General features: G+C 37.8%; 1 protein-coding gene across 1 annotated transcript in view; it reads right to left on the bottom strand.

Moving 5' to 3' along the window:
- Nucleotides 1-25,680, bottom strand: part of LOC140230500 (semaphorin-1A-like) — a 103,925-nt gene that overhangs the window by 67,116 nt on the left and 11,129 nt on the right. Inside the window, exons 3-6 of the mRNA XM_072310654.1 lie at nt 23,448-23,522; nt 15,815-15,931; nt 4,333-4,471; nt 3,635-3,787 (exon numbers count right to left, since the gene is read on the bottom strand). Of these exons, the coding sequence (XP_072166755.1) occupies nt 3,635-3,787; nt 4,333-4,471; nt 15,815-15,931; nt 23,448-23,522 (484 nt within the window). The remainder of the gene's footprint in view (nt 1-3,634; nt 3,788-4,332; nt 4,472-15,814; nt 15,932-23,447; nt 23,523-25,680) is intronic.

Below are 25,680 nucleotides of genomic sequence, written 5' to 3' on the forward strand. Positions count from 1 at the left end.
ATATCGCTACGGCGACTGATATGCCTCCGCCATAATACATGGTTCTCCTAATAGGTCTATAGTACAATGTCTTGACAATGTGTGATGACAGTTTCACACAATTGGCAAAATATTAAAATGACAGGTTTGCCACAAATGTGCTGAATGTTCATTTTCCTAGAACTAGGTTCAATTGGATGAATGATTAAAATGTCAGGGTGCAGGTATTTGGGGAACTGATGATTTTTACTTGACTTTTGACCCTTTTATATGTTTATGCATTGAGTAATTTTCAAGGTATTGAGAAAAAGTATAATTTCAGTATCAAATGGGAAAATAATATTATCTAAACCTGGCCTTTGACCTTTGACCTCACAGTTCCAAAGAGAATCACTGTTAGGTTGAACATGCATAAATATGTAAGTTTCAGGATGATACCTTGAGTTACTTTTGAGATATGGAGGAAAAAGTGCAATTCAGCACTTTCACTTGACCTTTGACCTTTTGGCAAGAAACTTCCCACAGAATATATATTGGGTAATACATGCATACATCAAGTTAAAAAAAAAAAAAACCTTCAGGCATTGCATAAATATAAGGAAAGTAGTGATATTTTGAGAGGAGTTGACCTTGACCTTTGACCCCCTGACCTTTGAACCATGACCCCCAGCTTCCCTAGATAATCACTGCCCATTGGAACAAGCATATATAAAGTTCCATGAAGATACCTTGAACCATTTGCGAGATATGGAGAAAAACATGCATTTTCAACCTTTTTTTCACAAAATAACCTGTGACCTTTGACCTTTGACCCCGTGACCCTAAAATCCAAACAAAGTATTATCCCCCCAGGATATACCCTCATACCAAGTTTGATGTAAAACCACCACATGGGACGGACGTACGTACGTACGGACGGACGGACGGATGGACGACCCGAAAACATAATGCCTCCGGCCACTTCGTTGGCGGAGGCATAAAAATATTTATACCTATCCCCTGAAGGGCTTCACTTGCGTCATACAGGTGGTTTGTTCATCATTCCTACAACCCATTATCACGATTTCAGGAAAATCTCTCTATGGATTTTCTGAGTACTTGGCCAAGTTCTTAGAATTTGGGCAAAATATTACATTTTCAGCTGTATCTTCATCTAGGATTGTGCAGTCATGTCAACATAAGTTGGAACAAATTGTATGCATAGATAAACATCTATTTCCATGTAATAATAGTGGTGAATTAATGGTCAAAGTTGAATGTCAAAGGTCAACAAACCTTTGCTATTTTTGCTTTTATGGCAGATATAGTGATACAGATAGTGTAAGAAGTGAAAGAAGCCCAGTCAACAATAAAGAATACAACGGCTGGATTGCTCTTATATCATATGTTCTATTCTTGGAGGCATTAATAACATCTATAAACATTTTTTATGAAATGCCATTAAATATTAGTAGCAAACTGTTTTGGCAATGTTTTCATCTTTGTGCCATAAACTTTACAAAAAACTGATTTGTGAATGCTGCTTTTGAATCCAGAAATTATAAGCCACATGTTATCAATGCTCTCTTTTTAACTAGGTACTATTCTATATAATAACAAAAACATTTAAATCTTTGTGTTGTTTAAAGATTTACAATATTAAATCAAAGTGAATTAGACAATTTGCTGAGCTGATTCTGTATAGCACAGAAAATGAGGTGATGGCACTTTAGGAATGACAGAACCTTAAAGATTCATTACGACTTCACATGCACACACACACACACACACACATATAAGATATAACAACTGTAAAAGGTCAACATACCATCCAAAAAATCAAAGATGAAGGTTTATGCATAACCCAAATACATAGATCTACTCTTGTTCTGTGAATGCGTCGTTCGTACTGAAGATTGACCTGAAACATTGTGCTGAATCTTTTTATATGATCCTCTGTTACAACACGTGTGTCCATGCATCCTTCCATTAATACAATGATGAGGTCAATGTAACAACTTATAAATTCTCTTGTTTGTTGTTTGTGATTTGAATAGTTACCATTTTTTTTATGTATGTCCTAAGGTACAGAAAGTAACACGATCCAGAACATGCTGTTTTTGTTTTTGTGTATGTTTGTTTGTTTGTTTGTTTGTTTGTTTATCTTTCAAGTTTCACTATTTCTACAAACAATTTCAATAGTAACTGAATACACTGTATCAGATACAATGTGTATATAAATCAATGTTTTTGTTGTGTAATTCTGTGGTATTTTCTCTGGAGAAAAAAATACACCTAAACAGGATATGTGTGCTGAAATCCAGGATCTTGTTTCGTGGCCGGAAGCACAAGCGCAAAATTTAGGAGTCACAAGTGTCATACAAATGCTGGCCTTTGGACACTGGATACATGCCTGAGCAGAAAATAACTCCCCAGTGCTCTGCTTGCTTCATTTTCCTTATTTTTCACTCATATCACGAATTTAACCCGTCTTACTTGTAATACATTCAAACCTGAAGTTCACTTTTACTTCTACTTCTACTCCATTTCTAAAATCTTTTGAGGTGTCTTAGCACACAGGAACTTCCCCGAATTTCATGGACTACACTAGAAATTGTTACTTCAAATTACCACTTATCTAATTACATATAATGGTAATGAAAATGATAAAAATATAATAATGATAGTGACAACAATATTAATGACATACAAATTTTATACACACTAAAAACAACGATTCTCACTAATTTTTCGATTATGTAAAACTCTATCACCATGACTAACACCATCATAATCGATAGGGACTTTTCGATTTGCACGTTGAGCCAGGCGTCACCCTGTTATGACGTAGTTTTTACGTACTGCGCATGCGCGAGCGTCGACCCTCGGCTCATCGCACAAATTTCGAACGCGTTAACCCCGGTTATCACCGTGCACCCAAATCGATTGAGCCGCGCTCAACCCACCTTGCTATGATGTCACATTCCTCTCGGGTATCGTGCGAAAGAGCAGGATGAATCTCGGGAAATCCGTGCTCAGTTCACCTGTTTTCCTTTTTCTTTCGAGAGAATATTTATATTCTAATTACATGAAAGCTTACGATCTCGACACGTCACAGCAGCAGCGCTGACATACAAACTACAGCCTCTGGTACCTACTTTATTTGCCCGTTTTCACTGTTTCGCACTTTGCAGCTGCCTACCGTAGTCCCACACATGCATTTACACGTAATGCTGTACGCAAACAGATCTTGGTGCTTTTGGCCTAGCTAGTGCAGCAGTGCATTTGCCTAGTAGTCTTGCCATGCATCATGTTTTAAAATCCACATAATTCCTCCCAGGATATGCATCTAGTCAAAGATAAAATAAATATCACGAGTACAGAAACGAGTCACAAATTCCGCTTATATGCACGCAAGGCACAGGGCCTGGTTGCCTCCTGCACGCGCCACGAGACGTGACGCCGGCGCCCGAAATCGAAATGTGTTTTAGCAGCGGGTCAACGTACAGACGTGACGCCTTGACGTACGGTTGCGCTCGGCGGCACGTCCTTCTCGTTCACCCAATCGAAAACTCTCTAATATCAATCCTAATCATCATAAAAACATACTACAGCTGTCAATGCTTCATCCGCAGCATGTTCCTCCATCAAACCTTATATTCACGGGAATATTTACCATTGACCGATCTGAAGAAGTAGGTTGTGGTGTCCAAGCTGGAGAGGGATGCGCTGTCTGACCAGCCAACACTGTCCTCAGGAATGCTCACCCGCGAGATGGAGGTGCGACTTTTGTCGCTGCTCTTAGACACGCCCAGGAAGAGCATACCATCTACCAGTATACAAATTGAGTCAGGAGAACATTGTTACTGAGTTTTAGTTTAGTTTAGCAGCATGGACATGGTACTTAAAGCACGCACAACCCCTTCTGACAACCTTCATATCATCCAGATCCTACGTTGCAACTTACTCAAAACGAATTATAATTTTTTGACCCTGACTTTAGTAAATCTGTATATAAACAGTCATTACTGCTCATGCTGATGACCTGCATGAATTTTTGTAAAAAGTTTTGTAATCCAGTGAAGAAAAAAGAAAATCTTTGAAAGAGATCTAAATAATGACATTTAAAAATCAATTGAAATATAAGACTGAATATCAGTTCAGCATTCAGGCCACCATTTGCAGAAAGTTCAGTTGAACTTGTTGAAGTTAATTCTTCTGTGTTGAGACCGGAATACTACAGACTCAGTCCTCTACTTCCGCATCACATGTGATGTGATGAACCATTCTGATCCTAGAGTAACAACATCCGTAGGCCTGGTACTAAAAAAGCAGAAAAGTTACATGACTGGATATCACCTCAGTGTCACTCACCTGCATAGAGGGATGTTGCATTCAGTTCCCAGTGTTTGGGGGCAATGCCACTACCATCCAGAGTACCATGACCTTGTGTCCTTGTGTACATACAGGGTTTTTCTGTGGGACCGGGGCAGCTTATGCCCTGTATCATACCCTGGATGGAAGAACAGGGTTGAACATCATGATTTGTGAGAACAATACGTGTGTTGACTGCAATTTTGTATGTAATGCATTGCGCCTCAGAGGAGCAAAGAATAACAGTTACGGTATATATACTTTAATACAACAACTATTGTATTTTGGACACATTCCAAATGCTCATGTTTTGTGACATGGCAGGGTGCTACATATTCCCTTCCTTTTTTTTTTTTACCACTTGCCTGATCGGGAAAGCAAATTTTCAAATTGTTGCAGAACACTTGCCCATAAAGAATCTCCAGAAGTTTAGAATATGACATAGAAAATCATTTCCTTAAGTCAAGCACTTCGTTAAGCAATATCCTTTGACTAATCAGCACATGTTGTTTCACACACTTATAGAAACACATTGACGTATCAAGAAACTTGGTTTGCTCAGGTATTGGTGTTGCATTGCATTGGGGCTTCTTTTCAGAGCTGGAAAGTTGCTTAAATGAAATTAAAGTGCTTTGCACCACTAAACAGTCATTATGTTTGGGCTTCTGTATGGTTGACTTTGTGGCTTTGAAGGGGGTGGGAGAGTGAAAACAAGGTGGCTTCAAAACTTTTAGCTCAACCAATTCGGGCAAGCATTTTTTCTTATTGTTCAAAAACACTTGCCTGACTTTGATTGTTACTTCCTGGGCAATCGGGAAAGATTTTTGTAGTACTTTGGCTGGTTTGGGAGGCAATTTGGAAGGTCAGTGTTTCAAAATTTTGTGTGTGTTTTTCTTCTTTTTTGTTTCTTGTCATACACGTATACAAATCAACAGAGCAAACTTTTGAGATGGAGAGAATCAATGATACAATTCATTGTCATATTAGGACTGCCATTCTATGAGAACTTGGACCAAGAAAGGTTCTGCGATTGTGATACACTGCAATGATTACCATGCTTCAATAAGACCGGTGTCCACACAATTTATCAATACATTTATATGCCTATGGCAGTATTGTAAGCAAAAGATTACTATAGTATCTCCACACAGTGTTATTATTTTATGGCATGAAAGATATGTGCAAGACCATATCTGTCAATATTAAACCAAAAGAAACCAAAATGAACGTGACTGGCTAAAACCAAACATTTGTAAACGCAACTTGAGAGAGCTCTCAACTACCATGGCAATAGCCAACAAGCTTCAGGAAAATTTACACTGTTGCCAGATATGGTCCATCCTGACACACAATAGTGTATACACTTTGACGCAATGAAACCATTCGTTTATGACTCCATGCCAATCTGCAGGTAATAGGATCCGGAGCAATCGTTGGTTTAACCTGACTGAAAACAAAATCCAGTTTACACAGTAATTAGGCTAGAAACGCCCTCCATGTTAAAGCAGTAGAAGTAGAAGTTAGTAGCAGTTATGGTCTTCAAATGTACTTGTGTGTTGTTTAAAGATTAAGTTAAATCAAACATATTGTATGCTATGTGCAATGTACACACACTCATTAAAAAAAACCAAACAGCTGGAGCGTATAGTACACTGTATATATGTAAAATTTTATGTATTTTACTCTCACTCACTTTCAGCCCTACAAAGATAATAAAACTATCAAAGATTGACTTCTTTTTCATGGGACATCATAAAACAAAGCAAATATCTGTGGTCTACCATACTATTCCAAAATGCTAGTTTAAAGCACTGTTTGTAACATTTGTTTATCTGTTTGTTGATATACAGCTACAAAATGTAGGCAAATTTGCTCCAGAAAATGGCAATCTTGTTTCCTGGAGCAGTTGATGGACAAGTTGTCACTGGTGCTGTCTTCGTATATATTCAACATGATCCCAAGCCTTGGCAAGACACTGACTATGGTCAAGCTGATTGTTGGGAGGATCTAGGGCAATTACTCCCTGGGCAATTACCCCAGACCCTTCTCTTGACCCTAACACTAAACCTATCCCTGAAACTAATCCTAACCCTAACCCAAACTCTAACCCAAAACCTAACCTAAATTTGAGGGGGGGGGGGGGGGGTAATTGCCCTGATACAGGTTGGAATGAAGTGTTGCGACTTATAGAAACAATGATGTTGCAAGACTCAAAGTCGACCCTACTAAAACCGTGAACTCATAAGAAAGTAGTAAATTTTAATGAATTTAATGCAATAGTATAGTGTATTGCTGGCACCTGTACTGTTTCTCACCTGTTGACCCAAACCCACTAACATTTAGTTTAATACATTACACTGAAAAAAGTTTATACCCATCCGAAGCTGAGACTTATGAACAAAGTTTCTTTTAAAAAAAATGCTTCTGCAAGGTTTCAACTTTCAATTACCAAACTGGTGATGCTGATGTTGATTTTTTTTGTTTGTTTCAAAGAGGTTTTGTGGCTTAAAATTTGCAGGAAATGTCCGCATCTTTATGAAAATCATTCACACGAAATTAAGGTGAAGTTTGTACATATTTATAAATTTTCAAAATACAGAGCCTTGGCTTCCAGGTAAAACTGCATGACATCTATACAAGTATTAAAGTGAACAAGTTTTGGTCACAAGGTGCAAAGTCTACTCTGTGCCACATTACTTCACCCATACACCACACATCTTCTCCCCTTTTTCTTCCAAGTTGAACTCTTCTTTTGTATCAGAAGACTTCAACATCACATCACATCTGAAGTTTCAGAAGTTTCCATTACTTCTTTTCTTCTTGCAAATTAATTTGAACTCTCCAGATAATTGTGATATCTACATATATGCAGAAAAGCAGGAACCTCAACCCCAGTGAAATGGCTTTCAAGTATCAATATGTTGTACCACGTACATTATTTTGTGAAAAAGTTAGGTTTGGCATTTGCTCCAAAATGTCAATTGATAAACAATCCTTGCAGTGCTGTTACTCTTCATTTCACATCACTTATTCCACAAAGCTGTGAGAACACTAGAAATACACAATATTTTGTACAATAAAACAATGCTACATGCAACAGAAATGGCCAGAGGAAAATCACTTGAATGAGCAACCCCTCCCCCCCCCCCCCCAAAAAAAGAGAAGATGATGAAGAAGAAGAAGAAGAAGAAGAAGAAGAAGAAGAAGAAGAAGAAGAAGAAGAAATACAAACAGATAACTAGAAATGGCGCTATGGCAACTGGTATGCCTCCGCCATAATGCATGATTCTCCCAATAGGTCTACAGTACATGTGGACAATGTATTGAAAGTTCACCTTTGAGAGCATGTATTTGGGGATTTGAGGACTTTTACTTGACTTTGACCCTTATACAAGTTTATACATTGAGTAATTTTCAAGGTATGGAGAAAAAGGGCAATTTCTCTATTGAATAGTAAATTGTTACTATATTCACCTAGCCTTTGACCCTTGACCTTTGACCCTATGATCCTACAATTCATGAGAGAATCACTGTCAGGCAGAACATGTACAAAGTTTGAAGATAACTTGAGCCACTTCCGAGATATGGAGGAAGAAGTCAAGTTCAGCACTTTCACTTGGTCTTTGACCTTTGACCTTTTTGGAGAAAAAAAAAAAAAAAACTTCCCAGAGAATTAAGTTTAAAAAAAAAATATGAGGGATATAGTACAATTTTGAAGAGTTAACCTTCACCTTTGACCTTGACCTTTGACTCCATGAACCCAAAATTTCCTTCATAATCACTGCCAGTCAGTACATGCACATATACTATGTTCCATGAAGATACCTTGAACCATTTCTAAGATAAGAAGAAAAAAGTAAAATTTTAACATTTTACTTAACCTTTTGACCTGTGACCTTTGACTCCATGACCCAAAACTCTCACCAAAGAATCTTACTTGGGTAGTACATGTATACACTAAGTTTCAAAGAAATATTTTCAGGTATTGCATAGATACGGGGGAAATAGTGAAATTTTGAACATTTGACCTTGACCTTTTGACTTTTGACCTTCAGCTTGTGCACTCAAAAATTGATAGTAACAACTTCACCCCCTCATACACATACATGCCAAGTTCCATCAGGATACCACAAAAGGTTTTTTAGTTACGGCGTCCACAAAATTGATTACGGACGGAAGGACGGACGGACGGACGGACAACCCGAAAACATGCCTCCAGCACCACTTCGTGGCGGAGGCATAAAAAATGAATAGAGCTCTGCAACATCTTTACAGAACAAAATACGGGGTAAAATATGACACATTCCTTACATGAATTAATCTTAGAGAAAATTGAAGTGCATGCAGGGTTCAGATTTGAAATCATTAGATAGTTATTCCATTAACTTGCTTTATATAATGGCAATAACTACAACAATTTTAGAAATAAGAACAGAAAAGAACAAACGTAAAATACATCCCTGAAAAGTTTCATGGTGCATTTTAGACTGTGCATTCAATTCAACCTCTCAAAATGAATTTAATGTTAGAATGACACCAAATTGCCTGTCCACCAAAGCCTGCCTGCATTCAGACATGACACATCAGTTCATCATGAACTTAACATATGAACCCCCAAAAAAGTGCATCTACACGGTACAGAATGTAGATGGAAGCTCAGAGTCAAGGGCAGCGAGGCTGGAGGAAGTCTTTATCTGACCAGAGTGGAAGACGAGTGGCTAATGCGGACATTGCCCCAGTTTGATGGTGATTGGGTCCTGCGAACACTTCCCGGCTGTACATCCTCTGAGCACACCAACAAGGATTCAAGTTCAAGGCAACGTTAAAGGTCCACTGGACCCGGATAGGGTGAGCATCATCGACAAAATATTGGAGGGGGGGGGGGGGCTAATCTGGTAACCTTCATTTGAAGTGCTCATTTTATGTATGGCATGTCAAACAAACAATGGTAGTCTTTAGAGACTAGAAAGTTAAATACATTACAGTAGAATAAACAGCATTGACATTCACACTTAAACAGCACTGTCATTCTCATACATTGTACGGATGTATAGAAGGGAGACTTTTCCCGAAAGCAAAACATACCATCAGAGTTGGCAAAAATGATACAGTAATCTGATCATTTTCTCTTGTCTCCTGACAAATGAATTTAAAGAAAAATACCTGTAGCAGAAAGGAGTCACGCACCATCAAGAAATGCTGAGACTCCCCCCCCCCCCTCAAAAAAAAAAAAAAAAAAAAATCTGTCATAACAGTCTTGTTGGAATAAACCCAATGTCAACACTGCAGAGTATGGTACCGTACTCTTTGATTATCAGGAGTTGTGTGGGTGAAGAATGCAATGTACTTCTAGTCATTCACATGAGTGTGCATACAATGTACATGGTTGAAATGGTTACAGTTCATTATTCAGAAGGTTCATTATTTAATAGGAAGACCCATTACTTCTAAGGTTACTTATTCTGAGGTTCATAGCTCCAACAATGAAATAAGGTGCATTATTTCATCTTATTTCACCTTATTTCATTTTCATTTTAATGAACCTTGTTTGATTTTCCAATTAAAGAGCCTTAGGAATAATGAACCATATTTCATTCTTGGATTAATGAACCTTCAGAATATAACCAAACCTTTGATATAAATCCACAGATGTTCGGTTAACAGACCCTTTTTCATTTTTGGATTTCCAAACCTCTAGGTATAAGGAATTTGTGTGTTTTGGAATACCAAACCTTCGGAATAACGAACCCTATTTCATTTCCAGATTAACGAACCTTCGGAACAATGAAGGTTGAAATGCAACAATAGAATGATAAAGGAAAAAAAAAAACTGAGGGAGTCCTTGATGTCAAAACTGTGGGTAGTACTGGTAGGCTGATCGCTGGATTAGTTAGGATGTGTTTAAAGAGAGAAACACAGCCGGAAGATGCATCAGCTATCATAAAGAAGCCATCTTAATAATGACAATATCAAAATGCGATGTAAACATCAAAGCTTTCTAAACATGAAATATTTTCTCCATATGCACAGCTTCAATGAAAACACATCAAAGTAAAAATGCAGCTGGCGCATGATGGGCTTACTTTCAGGTTTACTTTCGAGAACTGGCCTACAAACATCAGCATACATGTATGAGTAACTCTGCCATCACGTGATCACACATTAATAGGCATAGCAAGTCTTACTTTCATGTGTCTTAATGATAAGTGTAGGTTTATTCAAGGGAGATGTTTTTCCCTCTTATACAAACTTGGGCTTGAACAGAACAGGCACAGCAACAAGAAGGGTGCAGCTGCAGCAGTTCTGGAAGGCCAAGGTCTGTTGGTTTAATACTGATTATCAAACTGTTACTATACTTTCCATAATTGTCCAGCTTCGTTCAAATTGCCACAGAGTTTCCTTACTGTGGTCTTGTCATCTCCTCGAACACATCACAAATTTATGTCAAAAGTTGGGAGAGAGACGAATATATGAGAGACAGACACACAAATACAATGTACACAAATAATTTTCAGGATCTTTTTATAGCGGATGAGCAATACCTAGATCCACATACAAACTCACCTACACTGAAGCTTCTGTGATACTAATACATGCTGTTACAATATGTACGTCTACCCTGAGTGATATTTGATTCATTTTCTTTAAGAGAGACAATGAGTTCACCTGCTTCCGAGAAGGTGGACAAGGACATTTTGTGACATTTTCCAAGTGACTGCTTCTGCCTTTAATGATCTGTGTGATTCTATGCAGATACATGTCGCCAGTGGATCGAGGCCATTCAAGCAAGTGTGCATACCAAGACATTGTTCGATTGATCACAACACCCTGTCCTTGCCACCCTGAAAAAAAAAAAGCCAGCCATTGTCATTTCCCAGTTTTACTTTCACATGTTCTTATTTCATTCGTAATGACTGCATTTTTTCCCCCCCTGTAACATTAGTCTTTATGGTGGTCTCCCATGTACACAATTCTTTGTGATTTCCCTTTAATGTTTTGCTGTATACAATGTATGCTAGAATAACAGCCATTGTCTGATGCAAGTTCTTTGTTCTCCCCAATAACTTTGATTAAAATAAAATGAGTGGCATGAATGTCAAGTATGGTATCCTTTTACTTGTGCTCACTGGTGAAGAAACCTGTGGCCTGAACGTGACCGTAGACAGAATCAGACATGCACACACATACATGAATCTTGATTGAATACAATTTTGTCTTTAGACAAAAAGGGTAACGTCGTATACAGACAAGGAGAAAACCTGTATCTGAGAAACTCCAGCTAGAAGTCAGTTACTGTTTACACCCATTCACACAGCCAGCAGCAGTCACAATTATTTGGGTAGTAATCAGAATCGCAATGCATGTGGACACAACAATCTGAGACTAATAGTGAGATTCAAATCGTGAAACCATGCAAAACTTAAACAAACACAAACACACGGAAACTGACCGTATCCCCATGGAATCCCATTTTCTTTCCTCATTTTTCCACTTACAGAACTTTAAGTGCGACATTTCAGAAAATAGTCAACGCTTTCTCTGAATAGTCGCAATTATTTGCAGCATGAAGTGTGTATGAAGGCTGTGCGAAAATCACACCAGTTTTTTATACCCCATTATGCAAGATGCGAGGGACAGTCGGCTCAAAGTCAGGTCAAACTGCAAGACTCGCTCACTAATCTCAAAGAGGTCAGTGGACTCACCCATGCGCAGTTTGGTCTCGCTCGAACAAGTGTAATATTATTTTGTAAACCGGTGCGATTTTATACATTGCTAGTTTTTCCTTGCCTGTGTATGTGTGAACCAGTGCACAAAAACATGTGATCTGAATCGTGACTCTGCTCATGCTTTTTCAATGTGTGTGTGAATGAACCTTCTGAAGAAATAAACAGGCACACAGAAGATCATGCAAGTCAAGACTTCCTGTCCACACATGTCCAAGCAACATGAAGCAAGGTTTCGAGAAGCTGATACTTTCTCTGTCAACAAGTGGACACCAAACAAAGCAGGGTATGTTTTCAAACATTCATAGTATCAAGATAGACATGAACAAAGAATGTTGTGAGGCTGATGAAAGTTTCCTGCTCATAGAATGAATCTAAAGAAAAAGAAACAACAGCAAATCCTCATCACTGAATGAGAGCAGACACAGCCAAAATGTCCTGAATGAAGTCCAATATACGACTTGACAACAAGTGTAACATGATAGAGCCAAATTGTTTACAACCGAAACAGTGGTTGTTTTGAGTATCCACTCAAACAGACCATGCATAGACCAATAAAATGTGAGCTGAGGTGTAATCTGATATGTTCATCATTCACAACTGATATCAGTTTTATACACTTTATTTCGATGGTGCCATTAAACTCTCACCCATATCAGGCACGCTTGAGTCCAATACCAGAGCCAAACATTGTACATAAACTGCAGCTAAACAACAAGCAAATACTTCACCAGTCTTCACTTCCCTGTATGTTTTTTTTTTTTCCCCCTAAGGATTCCTGATTATCACAAGATGAACACAATTCTCACATTCACTCTCATAGCTAGCCTCAAGGAAATGTTTTTTGCTGGACGTTTTCAGTTGGAAGTGCACTACATTGGGGGACCTCATAAAGTGTGGTTTTTGTCTCTTGTCTTTTTTTTTTTCCTTTTAATGGCATACCGTTTTGGTATATAAAATTCAAAGGAATAATATAGTTTTGGTTAAGGTGGGGATTCAGAATTAGTAATTCAGTTTTTCTTTGTGTGTGATAATTGAAAACCAAAATATGAAATATTAAAGAGCATACAATTCTGAGAGGAATTTAAGCTTTTTTGATGAAAATCGATTTTATGGCTGAGATATCATAAAAAAGGTCCAAATAAAAGGTGGGACCCACCTTTTATCAGGACCACTTTGTTTTTCTTTGTTTTTGGAATGTAAGTGGTTTCTAATCATCTTGCAATAAGTTAAAACCTGAACTACCTTTCTTAACCAAAGCGATACCACTCATACAAAGTGAACACATGAATGAACATAAATTGTATGCTTTATATGATTTACAGATCAGACAAATGATGTGAGGGAAGAACCAAAATGCCACAAATTTATAAACATCCCCACATTATAACGAATTGATCTTCATTCTTTTTTTTCCCCCGTAAGCATGAATTTACAATTGTATGTCATGTCGCCATGCCAAAAAGTATACTCCATGCATCCATGGATGTGAATGTGGGTCTCACACAGATAGTGAAGCAATTGCCAACACTGAACCAAAAATGTTATGCATCGTCAGGAAAGCCATATCATTATGCAAAGCAAATGATTTTTTGTTTTGTTTTGTTTTGTTTTGAAAATGTGAATTTGTTAAATGTTTAGCTTTAAACTGATCTATATAATTTGCTCTACTTCATAACATGGAAAATTATGTTGACCACCTAGCTCAAAACACATAAATAGTACATGATGTAGGCAAAAAATGAATATCCACTTTTCTACATACTTTGAAAGAGTAACCTCAAAGCTTTAAAATGCTACATAGCTTGTTCAAATTCGACTATTCTAACACATTCAACAACAACAAAAAAAAAATGATTGAAATTTTACAGAGAGAGTTAGGAGGTGCAGTTTCATAGGAAAATGGAAAAGAGGATTTAAACGTTAGGGTCACTCAGGCATGCTGTGCAGAAGTATCAAATGAAAATCACAGTGAAAGCAGTGTTGAGTTTGGCGGTTATAGCTCAAATCAATGGAAAGTTATTGGGAATAAATCACAATACTGTCAGTACAGTGCTTATCAGGGAAAGTTCATTGACAATTAACCTTTGACCTCGTCGGATTTCACCCATACTCGAACTTGGAGCAGTAGCTTTAGGAACATGTACCTGTGATGTCAGTTTGGTGGTCACAGCTCATAAGAAAGTTATTGAGAGTACAATAATGCGAGCAGGCCCCACAGTGCTTTGTATCAGGGCAAGCTGATTGACCTTTTGACCCTCGACCTTGTTGGACTGCACCCATATTCGAAAATGACCATCATTTTCAGGTTATGTATACGATCTGTGGTGTGACTTTGGTGGTCATACATACTGTAGATCAAAGGTGTGGAAAGTTAGAGAGAATACACCAAATCGATGACGCCGACAATACCAACGCCCATACCGACACCGACATCCACGCTGACAATGACAATGACAATGACAACAACAACGACAAAGACAGGAAAGTGATGCCTTTGTCTCACTTTGGCTATGTGGGCAAGGCAATAATGATGATAATGTCCTTCATATTATGTATTTCCATTATGACACAATTCAGTGCCTTTTGCACAAAAACTGTTGCAATAAGGAAAAAAAAAAAGAATATAAGACTGTCTTAAGATTCACTTTGAAAATTGGCAATGTATTCCATCTGTTGGTCCACAGAATAAGAAAATATTGCCCTCGTTTTTACACTGTACATGAATTACATGTATCTGGAGTACCATGATTTCCATGGCAGAATGCGATTTTTAATTTGAATGCTTAGGAGGGTGTAATAAAGTAATGAATATTTAGAAGCAGACTCATGTACTGTAAGCACCAATTGTTAAAAAAAAAACCAATACAGCAAGATTTCATTACTCCATGAAGTTTTTCCAAATATTGCTACATAACAACTATTAAAATGGATGTACATGTAAAGAGCTTGATTTGGAAACACGTTATGAGAATTCATAGCCATAAAAGGATTGTATCAGCAAAACAGCAATGGTTACCTTGAGATTAATAACAGATATGACATGAAAAGAAACGCTCTGTATACAAGGAATAACTACAGGGTGTGTCACAATATGTACAAGTATACAGATTACACTAATTCATGAACATATTTTTGCATGACATGAATCCTTGGATAAAACAGGGAAAAGAGAAGCAAAAGAGGAAAGGGTCTTCTCTTCTCCTCCCCAACAAGAAAGAAAAAACAACTAAACAAAGGTGTCAGTCCCCTCGCCCTCAATAAAAACACACAAAAAAGAAGAGAAAACTGTAGCAGAGCAATAATATAACAGACACACAAAGAACTTCATTTGATCCCCTTTATAAGGGACAGTACAGTTTCAGTGGAGATGGGGCATCAGGTTTCCAACTTCTTTTGATATTTTTTCTTAGATAATGAGAAACCTCTTATGAAACATGTGAGAGAATGTAATTCTAAGAGGTATTCAAAGTTTACTTGATGAAAATTGGTTTTGAAATGGCCAAGATATCCAAAATAAAGTGATCCTAATACAAGGTGGGACCCACCTTTTATTAGGATGCTTTGATTTACTTTGTTTGTTGATATCTCAGCCATTTCAAAATTGATTTTCATCAAGTAAATTTTGAATCCCTTGTAGAATTGCATGCTCTTTAACAGTTCACAAAGTGGTTTCTAAGTATCTCGCAAAAACTTAAGAGCTGAATCCCCACCTTAACCAATAGTATACTATCCCTTTAAAAATATCTGTCACTTACATCACCATCACGGGTTACATTGCAAATGTAGCATCTCGGGTTGAGGGCGTTGGTTCCGCACACCAGAAGCCCATTGTTCTTGCTCTCTGCTATTCGAATGAAGTTGAAGCAGTCTCGCTGTACAGGAAGAGAACGGTGGAGAGTCGGCAACTTTATTTTAACAAAAGTCTTCCACAGCCTGGAGAATCCCTATTATACTGGGGTTCTTCAAGCTATGAAAGACTTTTGTTTTATAACATTTTGCTTTTGATAAAACATATGCCAACCAACTACATGTATCTATAGCATGACTATGACTTGATGTGAAGACAAAAAAAAAAGAGAGAGATATGGCATTTAAGGCATTGTGGAGTTGGTATAATTGGGGGCTTTTATCTTAGGTAAAAATATAGTTGCGATACATGTTTAAGTGGTTTATCTGTCATCATGTAGCAAGCACAGAGTCCTTGCCTTGTGGTATCCTTAATCACCAAACTACTGCGATCTTGCGATCACTCTGATATTTTCCGAAATAGAAAGCTATCAAGGATCATTTCATTTTCCCACTTGCTGGATTACAAAAGCATGAAAACCTGAATTTTGCCATTTACTTTAAAACTGTATACGCCAAATATTTTGTGAGGTTTTTATTTTCGTGAATTTCGCGAGTCAGGTGCTATTCGTGAAACTGAGGACACATGAAAATATTGACTCTGATCCCAATGGGAATGTGACATACGCATGTACACTTCTCCGTTCAGTTCAGGACTCCACGATCGCGAATTTAACCACTCACGAAATCGTCACGAATTCCCGATTCGCGAAAATTTAGACTCGCGAAATATATGGCGTATACAGTATTTGCCACATACCTTAAAGAGTTACAAAATAATTTTGTTTGTGACACACTTTTGTGTATCATGTTGTGCCACTCTCACACTTCATATGTATGTTAACATACAAAGCCTAACTTTACCTTTAACTTGGTATGACCAAAAGCTAGTCAGTTGCTGACCATGTGAAACCCTACTTGCATGGTGAGGGGCTCACTGCACAATAGTGACATTGAAGAGATTGACCTCAACCTTGCCCTTGACCTTCAGCACACTCATTGTACCTTGCCCTGAATTCAAATCAGTTGATTCACCTCTTGCATGACTGCATACTTTCATACCGAATTACACTTTCTCTTGTTGAAATAAAGCAAAGTAACACCTACACATGAACCAAGGGGAACATACAACCTATGCTCACAGGAGTAAATTGCAGAAAACAGGAAGTATTTTTAATAGGGTTTTCCTACCTTGCAAAAAGGAAACAAAGGATGATTTTTCTGTGAACAGGTTTCAAATTTTATGACCCCTTTCTAATCAATTTCCTCTGCAAAGAGGTGATATTCAAGGTGATGGGGAGACACAATGGCAACCACAGACAAGATGTATATTCACTTAGTTGCTATAATCAATTAGAAAAAATACCCAGGATACATTTTTGAACTTTGCATTGACCTTCACTCACACATTGCATGAAATAAAGGCTGTTCTCTGGTGGCATGCTCTTTGATTAGTCTTTTCATTTCCTTGGGAAAGCAAAGAATCAAAAAGAAGACCTTGCTTTGAAATGTAGCATCAAGTACTCTATGGATTTCTGATTTGCTACATCTTCGCAGAGGTACCAGCATAATGCATTTGTAGACGTGGAAGCGAAATGCAGTAAACACAAATAAGACATACTGGAATGAAATGATAGAACTGCACACAAACACACAAGCATTTTTTTCAAGCACTGTTTTTAAAGAATATGTTGATAAAAACCATTTCTGAAGAAGAAAAAAGCATAACATTTTGATGGACTGGCTGAAGAAACAACAAGACTTGATATGCCTATAATCAATACATAAAACATATAACTTTTTAGAGCTCTATCAAATATTACAAGAGAGAGATTGGAACACTTTCTTTTGTGATGCAAAGTCATACTTGAATCCATACTCTTGTGGACAGAATAAAATCAAAACTCAGTATCATCGTATCTGAGGATATTATGTGATGTAGTAGAATGTTATAGAAATTATGAGAGAAAATGATTACAATAACCTTGCTCACTTACTACAATGCTCCTGGTACACTTTATGGTGAAGTATATCTAATGTACTTAGAAATCTAGAGTAATAGTAGTATATCAGAATATTTAAAGCCAGTTATGTGATCCTGCTTACATAATGCTTCTCAATGATGTTTTTCGCTTAGAAGTAATTTAATTACAACAAATACATTTGCAAGAATTAAGAGTTTCTTCAATATTCTTTGCATCCTTTTCAAGTCTTTTTCCTTCCTTTTTTTTTTCTTGTAAGTCTGGTTTTGGAGTCCCTTTCACTCAACTTTTTTCTACAGCATGTGCAACCTCTAAAATGGCATGAATGTACTGCATGTGACTTTATGGTGTGAGATATGTGTACATATGTATGTGTGTATTGCCGATGCAAAGAGCTAAACATTTTCAATCAATTTGAGCAATGACAGTTAGCATGTAGTACTCTATAAATCTGCAATTACACATTGTACTTTCCTATCAAATATATGGCTAGGGCTGTATGATACGGACACTCTCAATTTTAGCAAACTGACTATTGCAAACTGTACTTTTCAACAGCCGACAAAGTAATGTATTCATCCTCCTCAAAGACTTAGAAAACAAGGAAAAGTAGAAATTACGCGGTGCGTAATATATGTCCCCGCCGGAAGTAGCATTTTGTAGCAAAATGTACAATATAGGTCTAAAATCAAGGTCAAAGGTCAAAGAAGTCAAAGGTCAAAATTCTGTGTAGAAGTTTTGAAGCGCTCACCTAGTGCCATCACATAAAGCAAACGGAATCAAAATCGGGTAAGAAATGGCGAAGGAGTAGCATTTTGTAGCAAAATGTACAAAAAATGTAGGTCAAAAATGAAGGTCAAAGGTCAAAGAAGTCAAAGGTCAAAATTCTGTGTAGAAGTTTTGAAGCCCTCACCTAGTGCCATCACATAAAGCAAACAGAATCGAAATCGGGTAAGAAATGGCGAAGGAGTAGCATTTTGTAGCAAAATGTACAAAACAGGTCAAAAATCAAGGTCAAAGGTCAAAGGTCAAAATTCTGCGTAGAAGTTTTGAAGCCCTCACCTAGTGCCATCACATAAAGCAAACAGAATCGAAATCAGGTAAGAAATGGCGAAGGAGTAGCATTTTGTAGCAAAATGTACAATACAGGTCAAAAATCAAGGTCAAAGGTCAAAGAAGTCAAAGGTCAAAATTCTGTGTAGAAGTTTTGAAGCCCTCACCTAGTGCCATCACATAAAGCAAACGGAATCGAAATCGGGTTAGAAATGGCGAAGGAGTAGCATTTTGTAGCAAAATGTACAATATAGGTCAAAGGTCAAGGTCAAAGGTCACGACTGAAATTCTGTGTAGAAGTTTCAAAGCTCCCATGTAGTGCTATCATATAAAGCAAACAGAATCAAAATTGGCTCATAAATGACAGAGAAGTAGCAAATTGAAGATTTTGATCACACACGGACGCACACACGGACGGACACACGGACAGACGGACGGACGGACACACACACGTACGGAGCCCGTTTCATAGTCCCCTGCTCGAACTCGTTCGGCGGGGACAAAAAATACAAGCATTTTTTATGAATATCACCCTTCTGATCCATGAAGGGGAAAAAAAATCACACTATCAATTGGCTACTTGTCAATTACAAGTGTTGGTGAATGATTCCTGGTAGTACATGTAGCTGCAGGAAGGTCAAAGAAGTGCAATGTGCTACATATCTTGTTCCTCACGGTAAGTGGAGTAATATAAGGACACGCACACACAAAAAAAGTGAACAAGATTCCGCTTCATGTTGTTGCTACATGTACATGTAGATTAAATTTGTCTGCGTTTTTTTCCCCCCTAGTTTAAACATACATGTACCCTGCAGCTTTGATACTACTCAGCAGGTGAAACATAATAGGGAAACAACAGCAACAGAAATGAACTGAAAAAAAAAAAAAAAAAAAAAAAAGGAGAAAAATGCGACCTTGCACCATAAAACCAACAAAAAGTCACTAGACATGGCTGTTTAGTTCAGGGCAGATTCTGAAAGACCAGATTCTAAGGGTGTGTTTGTGCTCAATTTGCAAAGGCAGAATCAGCATTTTAAAACGCTGATTCAAAACACTGATTCAAAACGCCGTTCACCGGAGCACTATTCATGCTCACTTTCTTCAAGCTTGGAAAGAGCGCTTGCGTTTGCTTCGCTGACCTCAGCAGAGGCAGGTCAAATTGGGGCGAGGTCCCACCTCGATCCCTGCTATGCTATACACACATATGGACTGTGGATAATGATAGGAAATACGAGCATTTATTTCATTGACAAATTGTTGACAAAATTGTAATGTATGATATGTAGTGAGCTCTTCATGCATTAATGTCTGTCAGTGTCACCATTTACAGTATAAAGTAATGCACCAACAGGGAGCTTGAGGGATCAGCACCTGCAAATTGTGTTGCGCAGCACAGTATTAGTTAGTAATCGAAAGGTCGGCTGGCCTGGCACATACATTTTCACGATGGAGATGACATCATTTTAAATGCTATGTGATGTGAGTCGCATTTATGCTTCCCTGTGAACCGTGATTTGTCAGAAACGCGATTGTAAACACACATATTTGTGCATTTTAAAATGATGTTTTGAAACAACATTTATAACAAAGTGAGAAAGGACGCAACGTGTTGTCAACTAAACGTGTATAAAAACGCTGATTTTGACCCGAAAGGGGGAAGTATAAACACAGCTTAAGCTTTAAAATTATGTACTACCTCAAATCAAATGGACTCTCCTATTAACCTATCTAAATTTTGGAATGAAGGCACATACTCTGTAAAGAAGTGTACCGAGAAAAGAGACTCCGAAGTATATTGTCCATTCAAGCACTTAATCTGTAATACCAAGCCATGCTGGCTGTGCAATGAATGTGACAAACAACAGGATGAAAATGAAAAGACTATCAGATCAAACTGAAAGTGAGCATGCTTTATCAACACATTTTGTCCATGACTAATACTATTAAACTATCAATTTAGCAGTAGCACCACCTTTTCAAATCTTATATTAGAGTCGAGCAACGTTTTGTTGGTTCTGTGATGCACAGTCAACATAACATCAATGATTGTCCTGATGTGACATGACATGATAAAGACTAGATCAAATGGTTGGAGTTTTCCACGACAACATCACTGCTACTACTACCATCAATGATGAGTAAAAAAAAAACAACAATTAAGATATTTTGATATAATTGTTATTTTTTTTAAAAGGAATAAAAAATTGTGATAAGCTAATCTTTAACAAGTGTACAGTCCCTTTTGAAACTGGGGTACGTGTAGCATCATTGTTTCTTACAGAAAATATGAAATACTCAGAGAAGATCAAGGGGGTGTGTCACAAAGCCGTTCTTAAAGTTAAGAAAGACTTAAGTGCGACTGGTGATCAGTTCTTGTGCTGAATTATTGAGATTCTGATAAGTATAGCACGCAAGAACTGATCACCAGTCGCACTTAAGTCCTTCTTAACTTTAAGAATGGTTTTGTGAAACACCCCCCTGAAGCAAAAACAATCTTTTACAGAAATTGATCTTTTCTGTCTACTCTGTGGCACAACATAAATACCAAAAATGACCCAAATGCACAGTCCATAAATCCCAACTTCCTGAACAATGACAGAAAATTCAAATGATGGCACATTTTCTGCTGAAACATGATTGCAAAGAACTAAATTTGATACATCATGAATAAATGATTTTGACTTTTTGGCTCTTTAAAGTCTTCATGTTATAAGTTGAGTGGATGAACAGACTTGTATGCTAAAGAAAGCATACCTTACCAGAGAAGATCTCGCAGTGACAACTGAGACTGATCAGTTGCAGCAATTCCTGTGACTCAAAGACAAAAAAAAAAAAAGAAAAGGCTTGTGCTCTAACTATATCAACCTGTTAAGGATGGTTTGATTTTGCTACAACACGCATTTCCCATAGACAACTGCCCGAGTACACTCGAGACTCGACCTCATTGGGTTAGAGGCGACTCCAGTATTATACCCAAAACATCTCCAAACAAGGTGACAAGGTATTCGCCAGAAAGTTGCGGGCATTTCGCCACAACGTTAAGTGACAGCCCAGGTCATAGTGGCAACTTTTGAGTTTCAAAGACATCTTTGTGAGGTCTCCACATTGTCATCTCGGTACATTGTAAGTTGCCATGAGGTCTCTGCAAGGTTGCAGAGGAGGCTTCGAGGAGGCACTTCCCCAGTCACACACGAATTAGTCTCGGCACCATAGCTGCAACTGATGAAGACATCATAGAGATGTCTTTCAGACTAAATGGAGACTAGAAAATGTCTCCAAAAAAGATGAGCATGTTTGATTCTCCCATGACTCCCTGGAGACCAATCTAGCCTCTAGGATGTTACATCATGGAGATGTCTCCACAATCAGTGGGGACTCAAGTCACCACCAGGTGGCCACCCAGCTTCCAGGCCAGTGAGATACACATTCTAACAACAAGATGATAGTATATTGACATGTTCTCCATGTTTACAATAACATGAAGAGTTCATCTTGCTATGATACTAGTGTGTCTTGCCAGGTAACCCCCCCCCCCCAGGAAAAAAAAAAAAAATCTACATACCTTTTAATGAATTGCTGCTATATTGTATTCATTTGCTTTTATGCCACTTGCAATCTTCTCGATTAGTTAAAAAAAAAAAAAAATATTCAGAGATAATGTTCTCTTGACGGCACAATAACGAAAGAAAGGAACGATTCGAAAAGAAATAAGCAGGAGAGCAAAATGGTGGAGGAGAGAAGAGTTTAGAGAACATTACCTGAAACTCTGGCTGCAAACCCCCCTTCCCAACTACCCCTCCCATTCAGTATTTGCACGGGATGAATATTCAACCATGACTATGTGACAAAGAGATTTAGATAAAGTCATAAGTTATGCAGGTGCATATGCAGGTGAAGAAAACCCAACCCATGTTAGATCATAGTGCTACCACATTCAAGCACTTTGTGGGTACAGCATGCTGTGTGCAGAAGTGGAACTTGTACTTGATTTTGCGATATGTTTTAAAGTCAACTTTCTTGTCGATTGGCTGTAACATCCTAAAAATGAGTAACAAATTTGGTAAAACATGCAAGGTTTTCAGAAGAAAAGGAATTCCAACTACATCACAGAAATGTTTCTACTCCTGCTCACTGTACAATGCAGACACAATTTTCACAATTTGATTTTCTTTTCTTTTTTATTGGGGGTGGGGGGGATCAATTACTAAACTCATCAAACACACTCATTACAAAGGAAACTCCGGTTTGAGAGGAGCATGTAAAACAGCTTTGCAGAAGTATAAGGTTATTTCACCTGTTCCACAGGAAGAAGAGCTGATCCTGGTTGAAAGTTCATTCAACACCACAAGCACTTTACAAATTCCCACAATAATGATATGAATAAGATAAACACTGATCCCGCCAAAGAGAGAGAGAGAGAGAGAGAGAAAGAGAAAGAAAGGGAGGGAGAGAGACAGAAGAAAAAGGTAGGATAGAAACTAAAAAGTGCAAGTACTTGATCGCTCACCTCCGCTACAAATCTTGATTGCTGTTGGCACTGAAAGAAGGCGTCAGTTCTACACGTTTGGAATGTCTCAGTAATCTGTAGGGCATACAGAAGAAAGGAGCGCATGTCATTCATTTTTCTCACATCCGCATTTCCGAGGACAAGCTTCACATCGGCAAAGGGAGGGGAGAGGTATAGCTAGTAATAGATACTTTAATGACGTTAGAAAGGTTTTCACAAGAAAAGTGGGTGTGGTTTTGTTAATTTCCAGCTTAAACCTAATGGAAAATAGTCAGTGAGAATAAAGCTGGTGTACATTACGGCAAACAAAAGTGGCTGAATAAAACATGCATCAGATTGCATCAGATCAAACACAAAGATAAATGAACTCAGAACTTTTAAAAGAAAACCACTTGTACATCACATGGCAGATAAAAAACTGACAAGAAGAAAATCATGTGTACATTTATTGATGACAGACAGAAATATGAAAACAACAGAAACAAAGGGAAAATTCATAAAATAACACACAATTTGAATATCTCTATAGTTTTTCAAATCTGTTACGCCATAATCAAAGAACAAGGACATGTACTGTATCATATCTTTTAAATTTGAGATGAATGAATAATCAAATAGGTATAGCAATCCTCATGTTTATACTCTTAAAATGAGCAGTTGCCTTGCCTTGCTTAAAGAACTCAAAAATTCAAGTGTTTTTTTTAAAGATTGTTTAATCAGTTTGCTTTTACTACAAATAGCAGTCTGTAGAGCAGATGTATAATGTTGTTGTATGAACTGGTATTAGTAGCTGCTATTGATTTTGCTGTGATGGGAAGCAAATTTTAATACATATTCATGTTTATGATCAAAATGTGTTTTGTGTCATGGTGCATGTATTGTTTGTTTCCACGATATTGTCACGGAATGGGATATAAAGACTATGAGAGAATCATTCAAATAGAAGTTAATGTAAATGTGCGTGCGCCACAAATGACGCAAGCCCGTAGGGCACGAGCACAGCATGGGCTCTGGGTATAAAAGGGAGGGGGGCAAGTGAGCAGGGCGGATTGTTTGGGGAAGAAGCAGGGAACAGGAACCGGTGGCGAGATCTGAAGAAGGCGTGGCTAGGTGCAGTTTATAGAAGTAGCCAAGTGCAGTCCGGGTGCATAGAATTGTGAACGCCGATTGTTGAGTAAGTCAGTTTCACCTTTCAATAAAGGCTTCAGTCATTTTGTAATTTCAAAGGAAATTGTGAGATCAGCTGTCGTGTTTAGAGAGTGAGTTACTGTACCCTGTTCGGAGGAGTGGTCGTGAGCGAGAGTGAACCCGTTACAATATCATCTTTAGTATTCAGCAGACTTTCATTTAAACAAGCACTGACATAACAGACGCTAATTACATAGCAATATTTGTGACTACGCTTATCAAAATACCTTTAACTCCTTTTAATGAGATTGTCATATTTTGTGTAAAAACAGTCCACTGTACTAAAATATTTGTGATCTTGCAGGGTAATGACACATGATGTTTTCATCTACGGTTATTGCCATAGTTTGCAAATACATGTACATCAGTATTTCTTATCATTATCCACTATGAAATCAATAACACAAAATTCAAATTTGTGCTCTATTTTCAAATCAACTTTATGTGATAAAAAGCAAGATATCTTTTTTTTTTTTTTAATGATAGACAACCTTTCTAAAATGAGGAGGGGAGGAGTAGAAATATAAGTGCAATCCCCTACAAAAGTTCCAAAATACTTTGTTAGGTGATTCTTTCACTCTACGGTGTATGTATCTAAACGGTGTATGTATCTAAACAGTGTTTCAAAGTAAGTTTGCAAGAAAAAAGACATATCCCCTTTATAATGTATAAATGAAAAAAAATGTCAATACTTCACAGCTTTGGGTAAATGTGACCTTGCAATGACAATGACTTAGACCCCGTTTACAGTGAGTGAAAAGGCCGGGCTCGGCCGTGGCCGAGACCGGCCTTCATTTCACTGTAAACGCGCAAAAGGCCAAATGCGGTACCAAAATCAGCCGGGCATTTGGCCAAGCTCTGGAGGTACTGTTTAAATGGTTATTTTCGCGAGGGTTTAATTTTTGCGAATTTCGCGAATCATAGTTGGATCGCGAATTTAACAACACGCGAAAATGTCGCCATACACTAGAGTAACAATACATGCAAGATAGTGTTGGTGTCAATTCGCGAAATCAACATCTTGCGAAAATGTCTGTCACCTTCT

The sequence above is a fragment of the Diadema setosum genome, chromosome 7 (genome assembly GCF_964275005.1).
Source record: "Diadema setosum chromosome 7, eeDiaSeto1, whole genome shotgun sequence".
Taxonomy (NCBI): domain Eukaryota; kingdom Metazoa; phylum Echinodermata; class Echinoidea; order Diadematoida; family Diadematidae; genus Diadema; species Diadema setosum.